The following is a 10573-nucleotide window of genomic DNA, read 5'->3' as shown; positions in this document are numbered from 1 at the left end:
AGGGCAATTTGGCAATAGCCAGGTGAAGTAAAAACGCACATGCCCTTTAACCCAGCACTTCTCAATATTTGTCCTTCCAGAGATGTGCCAAAGAGAGGAGAGCTAGGATTTCCACAGCTCAGAAACAAACTACATGTCCATCAGGAGGGACCTTGAGACCTCATCTCCTCCTTGGCCCTCTGGCCTGTGGGGTGCCTGTCTTGGAGTTGTTTGGGGCCTAGATCAATTCATTTAAACAAGGTGCTATGAGATGCACCCAGCACAGAGTAAGTACAAGTTGTAGCTATTAATATGGGTTTGCTATTGTGAAAAAGAATTGGGTGGGTCTGTACATACTGATATGTAATTATCTCCCTGAAATGCTGGTCAGTGAAAAATGCAGACTGTAAAGTGTGGGGAGAGACGTCTGGTCTGTGCTATGTGGATTGGGCCCTGGCTGGCTTTGTTTCTCGGGCTATTGAATGTACAGCCCATTTCCGGGGAGGGGCAGGAGGAGACTGTGAGACTAGAGTGCGAGAGGATTTGTACACATCCTTCCCTGCAGTTTGCCACGTTTCACCACAGGCCTGCACCATGAATTCAAACAAATGAATCAGTAGTGATATGGCTGTCTGCCTCTCCCACCACACCTCAAGCCCCCTGAGGACAAGTAGTATGTTGGAGCCAAGTCCCAATTCCTGGCACACAGGGGACTTAGCAAATATTGGCTGCTGGGTGAGTTGCTGAAATTCCACCCCACCCCAAGCATCATTCCCAGGAAACTGCCACAGATTGGCCACAAGGCACACAGGAGCAGCCGGGAGGGTCTGGTCTGGGCAGGTTATCGGCCTGGAGGGATAAACCCCAGAGAGGATCCTCCCTGGAAGCAGGACCCGGGCATTTGAGGGTGTCTAGGCCCCCGTCAAGGGAAGGCCCTTGGGCTGCAGCTGTGTGGGTGCTGGAGGTCCCTCTGTGTGGCTGCTCAAGGGACCAAGGACACATCACCATGGCAACAGCCTTGGCAGTGCCAAAGGGCTGCTAGCATGACCTTCACACCTCTGAGGGCTTGAGTTCCAGGCCAGTGCCGGCGAAGGGGCAGGAATGCAGCCCCTTGGCCCACGAAGGAGCCCCCTCTCCAGTAGCTCTTGCTTCCTGCCCAGCCTAGCTTGGTCTGTTCCATCTGAAACCCAGAAGAGGGGGCTTGACTGTGCCTCTCAGCAGAGCCTTGGGGTAGGAAGCACCCCAAAGGGGGAACGGCTGGACTGTCCACCAGGCATTGGGAAAGGGGCAGGGAGGCAAAACTCAGGGTACCGCTGAGGGGAAATACCCTGACGTCACACAAAATGAAGTAGCTTTACATTCACCAGTGGGACTAGGTCTTCAAAACATGCCACAGGAGGTAGAAAAGCCAGCCACGGCAAGAGGGGACGGAGCCCTGCCAGGTTGGGTAAAGAATGATAGAGGCCATCGTGCACAGGTGTGAACTGAGTGCCGAGGTGAAGGCTGAGTGGATGGCACTGAGACAGGAGGCGTGGGGACAGAAAGGGACCGTGTTCGATCCATCGTTGTATCACCTTAAAAGTAAGGTCTTGAGGACCCTCCCTGGTGGCGCAGCGGGTTAGGATGCTTAGGATGCGGCACTGCAAGCTAGTCACAGCTACTTCAGTGCAAGTTCAATCCCCGCCCCGGGGGTGACCCACATGGCATGGCAGACCTCTCTGACCCATGCACTGCTCCCCTCAGCAGTGTTTTTCATTGATCAGCCTGTCTTGCTCCCCACTGTCTCTGGTGAAGCCTCTTACCACCCCTGTACCTCTGGCTTGTACCCCAGTTCTGATTGCATATATCTTTTTTTTTATATATAAAAAAAGTAAGGCCTTGAAGTCCTGTGCTAACTGCACTATCAAAATCATTGAAATTTTAAAGTAAACATCTTTGCTCCATCTCTTTCTCAGCCAGGCTCCCTGTGACCATCCCATCTCCCACCCCTGCCCCCCCTCCCCCAGCCACTGTGATCCAAAGAACCTTTTTTACAGCTGTTTCCATAGCACTCATACCTGCCAGGTGAGGGTTCATCCCTGTGCTGAGTTTGTCTCTGCTCCCCTGGACCTGGTTACACCTCTAGCCTCTGAGATGAATTCAGCCTCTCACCTGTCTTCAGAAAGCACTGGAGTGAAAATGGTCTTGTGTGTTTTAATAGTTAAAAGTAAAATGAGAGACCATGTTCCAGGGAGCAAGAGGGGGCACCCTTTTATTGGAACACTGCCCTGCCCACTTGCTGCTCTAACCTCAGAGAGAGATTACCCTGCGGTCCTTTGCAAACAGAGCCTGCCCATCCCTGGTCTGTGGGTAGGGACTTGGTTGTGTTCCTTCATGTAACCCCACATGCCTAGAGTGGCACCTAGTTGTTCAGCCAATCAGGTTGAATGACTGAGTGGAGGGCAGATGGTGGAGTGTGCTTTGGCCTCCAGGGCACGGATTGGCCCCCTATAGTTTGAGCTCCCAGGTGCTAAACTGATGGATGGTTTCCCCCATCACAGAGGCTCCCCCCAGCCACCCTCACATCCACACCCCCTCCCTCCCTGCGTCCTCCCAGCCAGTAGGCTACAGGGACTGTGCTTTGGTGCCCTCTGGTGGCCTCTGGGAGTAACTCCCTGCAAGCCTTGTGCTACCTTACCCTAGCAGCCATCGCCCCGGAAGGAACAGGCTAGACCTCCTTAACCCATCTGACCATCTCACCCAAAGATCCAGGGACTCACCTGCTGAGGCTCTCTTGGTCCCTTTTGGCTTTCCCCTAGAACCGCGTCTCTGGTGTAGCCTGATGTCACACATTGCCCTCCTTCTAAGCGTCTCCTTAGCATGAGCTGCCAGGGCTCCCAGACTGCCTATTCAGGTCCATGTGCACCCCTCCCTGATAGGGTGGCAAAGTGACCTTGGTCTCCAAAGCCCAGGGATGCGCCAGAGGAACAGGCAGTGGGTGGATGGGTGGTAGGTAGATGGATAGGAAGTGTGTAGATGGGTGAGTGGATGGATGGGTGAGTGGATAGGTAGACTGAAGTGAACTTGGGAGAACTCTGGGTCTTTAGCCAGGGTCACCACCTCTCCTACCAGTCACCCAATCATTCCTAGCTCACCTCATCAATCCTATTTCCAAACATATTCTGGTTCCATCACTTTTCTTCTGTCCCTTGCCTGCTCTCACTTCTCCAGCACCTCGGGATCCCTCATGCTGAGCACACCCAAGCTACAGGGCCTGTAGAAGCTGGTACCAAAACCTCGACATTGCCCCAGAACTCCCAGGGATGGCCCCCTTTCCTCAGACCAAGGGGGGAAGGGGGGTCCAGTCCATTGCTCTTTCTTCATGGCATGTACTACTAACACAAACACTTACTAGCCTACTTGTCTCTCCCACAAGAATGCAGCAAAGGGCCAGGATCTTGTCCTTTCTCTCTTCTATATTCCCAGCACCTAAGAAATCGCTCAACACAAAGGGGGAATAACACCAGTTGGTGGGCAGTGAGGGTAGAGGTGTCACACGGAGGCAGCAGGAAGGCAGGATGGGTGGGTACTTCTCGGTTATGTGCTGTGCGCAACTCCCTCCCTGCTCTGAGCCACTTCAGAATACGAAGTTTCGGAGTAAAATGGTGTTAGAAAATGCGTGCGCGCGCACAAACACACACACACTACCAAGAGCTGCGTTTATTGTAGTGTGTTGTGATTGACCACAAACAGCCTGCGCCTGTCAGGGACCCCAGGGGCTCTCCAGCCTGTCTGGAAGCCACGGTGCTGGGCGCTGGTTCGTGCCTCACACCTGCCCATGGAGGCAGTTCCCAGAGCCCCCAAGAGCAGCGCAGCCAGGCCCTGGTAGGAATGATGGCAGCACAGGGCCAAAGCTCATCCCGTGCCTTTTATTTATTTACAGCATGTTAAAATCTTTCAGTAGTTACCAACAGTTAAAAAAAATGGGTACTTCGCATAAAAATTTGGGTTTCTGGCTTCTCCAGATTTCTGGCATCAGATCTGCATTCCCATATTGCATCAGAGAGCTACTCACTGACAGCTGCCAACTTTAGATGGGGACCTGTGCTTTGCCACTGCCCCCCCCACACCCTACTACTCTCACCTTTATAGTGCAAGTATTTTTCACAAAGTAGTATCTGTGTCCTGCCTTCAGTTAATAGTAAGATGTTAAAATGGCACTTTACTGTATAGGCCTTACAACTGTAAGTTCTGCTTTAATTAATTTATATACCTACCTGAGCCTGAGCGCATGAGAGGATGAGATCCATGAATCCACAAAGCCCTTCTTCCATCCACATAGGAGAGTTCAGGAAGGGCAGCGCAGTCACTCCCCCAACCCCATTCCCCCTTTCATACAGCTAAAAGGAAGAACTGACGCAGCAGCCAGACTGGCAAATCTGAGCCAGGCTGCTCCTTTCAAAATTAGAATAACGCAAGACACATGCACGTCACTGTGAGCTTCATTTATTGTAGCATGTATAAACCACCCATGGCCTGTGCCTGTGAGGGTTCCCAGGACACTGTGTCCTTGCTGAATTCCCCGAAGCACTAGAAAGCAAGGTGGATACACCAGGCACACCAGGTACCGGCTGTACAGGTGAGGATGCTGGAGCAAAGCAGCCAGACCGAGAATGTTGTGCTGGCGCGCCCTCTGGTGGGCATGAGGCAGCTCTGCAGGCCACTGGGGTGATTTTGAAATTGATTCCAAATGAGCCCAGGAGTCACACTGATGGTCATCCAAACTGTATTTTCCCATGCCCATAGAGGCCAACCCCTGGAGACCAGTGATTTCCTTCTAAAAGCTGCCTGCTCGCCATCCCTTCCCTTAGCCATTTTTCTGGGCACCCTGGTACCCACCTCAGTCCCCAGCAAGGCCAGACTCTGCCCAGGCCGTGGTCTTTCAGTGCCACGTCCCTCCTCTCCACCTCATATCCCCATGCCTCACTCCAGGCTTGGCCCACAGAAGCCTTGAGTGCCTGCAGGGAATAACTCTACAGAGGTGTGGGGAGGTCAACTCCCAGTCTAAGGGGGGTCAGGCAGGGCACTTGGGTGAGCAGAAGGGAAGTGCAGGTCCCGGGAGAAGTTGCCACAGAAGAGCCGCCGTGGCCAGATGGCCATTCTTCACGAGAAGCCGGGGACTGGACTTTTTATGTGAAATATGCCAGGTTTTAAAGGTCGGCTCCGATACACCACTCAGACCAAAGCACACTGGCAAGTTGGGTCTGAGCCGGGGCCTCGGGCGGAGAGCTCTGCTGAGGCCCTGCAGCTGCCAGAACCTCCGAGATGGTGGGTGCAAGCCAGCGCTGTTCAGGGTTTTGTTTATTTGAGTAGTTTGTAGCCATCATCATGTTTGATCCTGAGAGGCAAGCAAGGAAGAGAAAATTCTTGGACCCATTTTAGAGTCTGGGGCGGGAAGGCTGACGTGCCTCCTAGCAGGCTCAAGGTCACAGCTAACAGAGAAGAATGCTCTGAGGCTGTAGGAGGCAGTGGCCAGGCAACAATCCCAGAGGCTGCCCCACACAGCCAAGGACAGACAAGTGTGTCCCAGCCTGGGCCACAGTGGCTCCCACTCTACCTGGCCTGCACCCCCTTAGCTGCACCCCTCCTAGGCCCATGGAGAGCCCACCACTCCCCACACCCCCGCCCTCCATGCACACAGCTCTAGGACAGGCTGCCCAGGCAGAGCCGCACAGCTTTCTCCATGGGTGTATAGCACCCCCACACTTGAGCTCCACTTGGGGCTCAGGTCCAAGCAAAAACGCCTCCTGCAGCCTTGCCCATCACAGACACAGTGTGTGGGGCGGGGAGGGGGGTCCCTGGGTAGGCCAGGCAGGGGGCCAGGGCCAGCGTGGCAGCCTCACCAGTTGGCCTTCACCGCTTTGATGTCACTCACGAGGTTCTGGGCCAGGCAGATACCAAAGATCTGTAAGACAGATGGCAGGTGAGGAGAGGCCTCTGGAGGGCAGAAAGGCTGGTACACAAGTAGGGGCAGCCAGCAGTACCTGCAGAAGGGCGATGCCCACAAAGACCCCGGCCACCACGATCAGGTTGTCCTGCAGCCACTTCTCAAACTGGCCCACACAGCCTTTGGTGTGGATGGAGTCCTGCTGTTCCAGCTCCTGGGGACACACCGGCTTGTCACACTGACCTTGTCATCTCAGGCCAGTGTGACAAGCTCACCTCCAATCCCACTCCAGGCCTTCCACTTTGAATACCTGGTTCCTTATTGTGGGGAGCATTGTACAAGATGCCCCTCCTTATAAAGCCTTCCCTGACTTCCCAGCCCCAATCCTATCCACTCCTTTATTTTCTTCCAGGTCTTAGCTGAAATTATCATTTTACTGATCACATTAATTTATCCATGCCTTTCTCCCCCTACTGGGATGGGAACTCCTCAAGAGCTGTCTGCCTGTCTCATTAGCATGAATCCCCAGTGTCTCTGCCAATGCAGAGCACCCAGTGGGAGCTCAACAAAGAGATGGAATGAGCAAACACGCAGGAAACGATGCCCAGGGGCAATACCAAGAGTGCGTGCCTGGATGATTCCCAGGTCTGGGCCCTCCCCTTCGAATGGCTGAGGCCTTCAGGAGCTATGAGAGGATCCCAGCACCCCAGCTACCCTGGCCCAGCCCCCTCACCAGTTTGAGCCGGACATCATAGCCACACTGGGTGTTGAGGACATCTTCCTGGGGACAAACAGAACACAAGCAAGTCAGTGAAGAGCCACCCCACGGGGCTGAGGTGCCTGGCACAGGATCGGGTCTTCCTTCTTGGGGAAGCAGATGGAACCGAGGCTCCTAGTGCAGGACCCCTACTCTGAAACAAGGACTCTTTCCTGGCACCCCTTCCACCAGAAGGCACAGCTGTGAACACAAGCCTGAGCTGCCACCTGCCTCGGAACCCCATGGCTCGTGTTTTTTATAAGAACCGGCAGAACCTGGCCCACGCTGTCCCAGGTGAACTGTGACTGTGAGACACCTCTACACGGAAGGAAGAATTCCCAAACCCCTGGCGTGGTGGCCCAGATCAGAGGCTGGAGGTGGCAGGCTGGCTCCTGACAGACCGGTTTTGCTGGTGAGGTGCAGCCCCCACCCCAACAAGCCTCAGTATTGCCCACAGACACAAACTGCTGGGGGGGACAGGACCTCCCCCACCATGGCCCCAGAGTGAGGCCAAGCTAGCTTACTCAGCTGTTCCCAGACAACCTGGCTGCCCAATGCACGGCCCCTGCCCTCCCCAGCAGGTCCCACATACCGAAGGGTCCCTGATGCAGCAGGAGAAGGGCACCCCGCAGCGCTCCCTGCTCGGGTTCAAGTCAGTGCAGTTGAAATAGATATTGAGGTTCCAGTCGTTGGGCCCTCGGGCTCCACAGCAAGACCACTAGGGGGCAGAAGGAGAACCCTCAGTAAGCCAGGCCCACCCAGACAGAATACTTTTGGGATGGGTCCAAGCTTGCAGGGCTGGGAGGTTTGGCGGCAGCTAAACCAGCAGACACCTCCCCCACATCCTCCAGAGACTGGGGGTGATCACAGTAGCTTTAGGCTCCTGCCCTGGATGATGGGAACAGGGGTACAAGAAAGGGGATCCTGAGCTTGTCATGCCAAGAAAGGCTGGAAAAGGGAAGGAGAGAATCAGGTTGGTAGCGCCCTGCGGAGGGGATGCTAGGCCAACCTGAGGGGGAACACCACTGAACCCCATCTTGATGCCAGGTCTCTGCACACTTGTCCTAGATTTTCCAACGACCTTCTCTGTTCCTCTCTGTAGGCACAAGTTACTCCAGACACCCTCACAATAGTTCCACTCCACTTCTTAAAGGATACTGCCAGCATCTGTATCACTCTGACCCTCCCCAGAACATCAGGGCTGTTCCCGGGGGACTCTGTGGAGCAGGCTGTAGAGAAGCAGGAAGCTCAGGGCCCAGCGGGGGGCCAGGCACACAGCCTTCACAGCCTTCACTCACTGACAGCACAGGCAGCTGAAAAGTCGCCCTTGAGGGGCCAGCTCAGCACAACAGGATGTGGTCAGCTCAGCAGCACAGGGGCTCAGCTGCACAGGGGCTCAGCAGCACAGGGGCGGGCGGGCTGGTGGGCACAGGTGGGAGCGAGCTACGCCTGTGGCTCTGGGTGGACACGGCCAGCCACCGCCACCGCCGCCACCTGCTGCACATCAGTGCTCCCTCTTCAAGACCGCCACCCAGAGGCCTTCTCCTTTCCCATAACAGCTCTTCTCACAACATATAATTTCCCACACACACTTTTCTTTGTTTTGCTTGCTTATCATCCGTCTTTCCTTCCAGTCTGCCATCTACACAAGGACTGGCCCCAGTTTTTGTCACCCTGAACCCCCAGCACCTGGCCCAGGGCCTGTGTCTGTTCAATAAATGAATCATTCCCTGCCTGTACCCTGGGTTGAGGGCTTCACCTCCAGAACTCAGCACAGAAGTGGTCTGAGCAGCACAAAGGCCACGACTGAGTGTGCGTGCAGACTGCAAGGTCTCCTTCTGTCACTAGCCTTTCATACGGTAAGGCCAAATAACAGCAACGAGAGAAGGTAGCCAACAGGCAGCATAAAATACAAGGTGTGGGGACAGCCACATTTGTTGAGGGGCAACAAGCCACCACTGAACCTGCAAAGGGGGCAGCAGCAATGGGTGGTTTAATAGGAGAAAGTGATATTTATGTCAGATATCCTCACTCAAGTATGTTGTAAGCCCTGGCCTAGGAGCTGCTGAGGCTTCTGGTCTGTTTCCTCACCCTGGGCCCCTGCAGCTTCCCCTCAGACAGGGAGACGTCTGGCCCTCTTCCCTGGGACCTGTTGGGCCTGGGTGAGCCAGGGAAAGAGCCTGACACACAGGAAACTGGCTCCCTCCCTTAGGTGCTTGCAGGCATCTCCTGCAGCTAGCCCATGATGGGTGCTGGACTCACGTATTCCTGAGCAAAGTCAATGAGGTTCTGGAGGTCAATGTCATCCCGATAGGCTTTGACGTTGTTGTTGATGAAGAGGTTGAGCTGGTCTCGAATCCAGTCCTTGAAGACAAAGGCCAGGATCCCTGTCGCCAGCTCCAGGAAGAAGATGAGGCCAAGAAACACGGAGAACTAGGGTTGGGGGCACACGGCAGTAGGTGTCAGAGATGCAGGGTCTAAGGGTGTCCCAGAACCAAGCTGCCATCCCTACCCCAACCTAAGATGGCCCAGAGTCCTCATTTCTGTTGTGTTCATGTAATTTCTTCTGATGTAAAAGAGCACCCTTCTTACCTATGTACCACTACCCTGCCTCTGGTGAGCACCCCTTCACATGCACCCTCAATTCTTAGGGTTTGGAGGGAGCCAGCTCCTCCTCTTCCAGATAAAAGGCTGGGCCTGCAGCAGGAGCTCACCAGTCCCAGCCCTATCTCCTCCTCCTCCACTCCCCCCACCACAGGGGTTGGGCCAAAGAAAGCCCATCAGAACTGAGGAGATGTGATCAAGGCAGCAGGCCGAACAGTTGGGAGGGAGCCTCAGTCTTTTCCAATAGTTCCCAGGAGGGCAGTGTGGAGGCAGCACCCAGCTACTCCTGGGCACCCTCCACCCCATGGGGAATGGAGAGACCAGGTCAAGTGATAGTGATGGCCCTGGATCCAAACATGTCTGCAACCTTCATATTCCTGGACTTTTCTTTGGGAGCCAATAAATACCCTTTCAGCTTAGGCCACTGGGTTTGTCATTAACAAAAAGGACACTATAAGTACAGATAACATGAAGCGATGACTACTGCGTTACTAAGCACAGGCTATACGCAAGTGATGCAAGAAGTGGAGGGGAGGTTGGGTTCCCAGCAGACCTATGGGAGGACTTGGGGAGGGGGGGCGGAAGCACTTACAAACTTGAGCAGGAAGGTGTTCTCCCGGAGGGCTCCAATGCAGCCAGCAAAGCCCAGCACTGACATGACCCCTCCGACCACCACAAACAGCCACACTGGGTCCAGACCTCCCAGATCTGTCAGTGCTGAGATGTTGGAGAGAACACCCTGTTGGGGCAGAGCAGCAAAGGCAATTGTGGGTGGAGGACTGACTCTCCTCCTCCAGACCCACAGGCAGCTCCACGCCCACCCCCTTACCTTCTCACCCCAGGCCCAGAGACCAATGGCCAGGAACAGGGCTCCCAGCACCTGCAAGAGCAGCAGCAGAGTTGGGGGCAGGACCATCCTCATGTTCCCCACCCTAGCACAGACTCTCCCCCCAGTAATAAGTTTTCAGGAAGCCAAGGAAAGGAAGGAAGAGGGGAAAGGCTGTAAACGGGATCCTGGTACTTTCCACCATGCAAAGAATACATCTAAGTGCCTCTTCCCCAGGGACATCATCTGAAGGACTGAATCCTCCCCAGTCCCAGAATGGACCTCAGAGATCTCTTTCTAAAATTCAGAAGCAGAACAGAGGGCAGCAGAGACGCTTCCACAGGGCAGCAGCAGCAGCCTGAACCTGTCCTCCCTTGACAGGCCAGTGCTGGGGTTCTGGGCCCTCGCCTCCTCTCCGCCCCTTCCCTAATCTGGTCACCCTCTGCCTACAACTCTGTGACATGCTATCCACCCTTCCCTT

General features: G+C 54.8%; 1 protein-coding gene across 2 annotated transcripts in view; it reads right to left on the bottom strand.

The window, feature by feature from the left end:
* Positions 1–4447: 4447 nt before the first annotated feature.
* The window catches only part of TSPAN17 (tetraspanin 17), a 7697-nt gene continuing 1571 nt past the window's right edge, over positions 4448–10573 (bottom strand). The window contains exons 2-9 of one of the 2 annotated variants that reach the window (XM_004679252.2): positions 10096–10146; positions 9859–10005; positions 8925–9095; positions 7255–7380; positions 6639–6686; positions 6003–6119; positions 5861–5923; positions 4448–5324 (exon numbers count right to left, since the gene is read on the bottom strand). In XM_004679252.2, the coding sequence (XP_004679309.2) occupies positions 5169–5324; positions 5861–5923; positions 6003–6119; positions 6639–6686; positions 7255–7380; positions 8925–9095; positions 9859–10005; positions 10096–10146 (879 nt within the window). In that variant the 3' untranslated portion in view covers positions 4448–5168. Of the gene's footprint in view, positions 5357–5860; positions 5924–6002; positions 6120–6638; positions 6687–7254; positions 7381–8924; positions 9096–9858; positions 10006–10095; positions 10147–10573 lie in introns of both variants that reach the window. The other variant, XM_012722705.1, reaches the window with a different exon arrangement.

This window comes from Condylura cristata, unplaced genomic scaffold, assembly GCF_000260355.1.
Source record: "Condylura cristata isolate star-nosed mole 26May11 unplaced genomic scaffold, ConCri1.0 scaffold00008, whole genome shotgun sequence".
NCBI lineage: Eukaryota > Metazoa > Chordata > Mammalia > Eulipotyphla > Talpidae > Condylura > Condylura cristata.
Note: the sequence above shows the minus strand (reverse complement) of the source record. Positions and strands in the feature narration are given on the sequence as shown.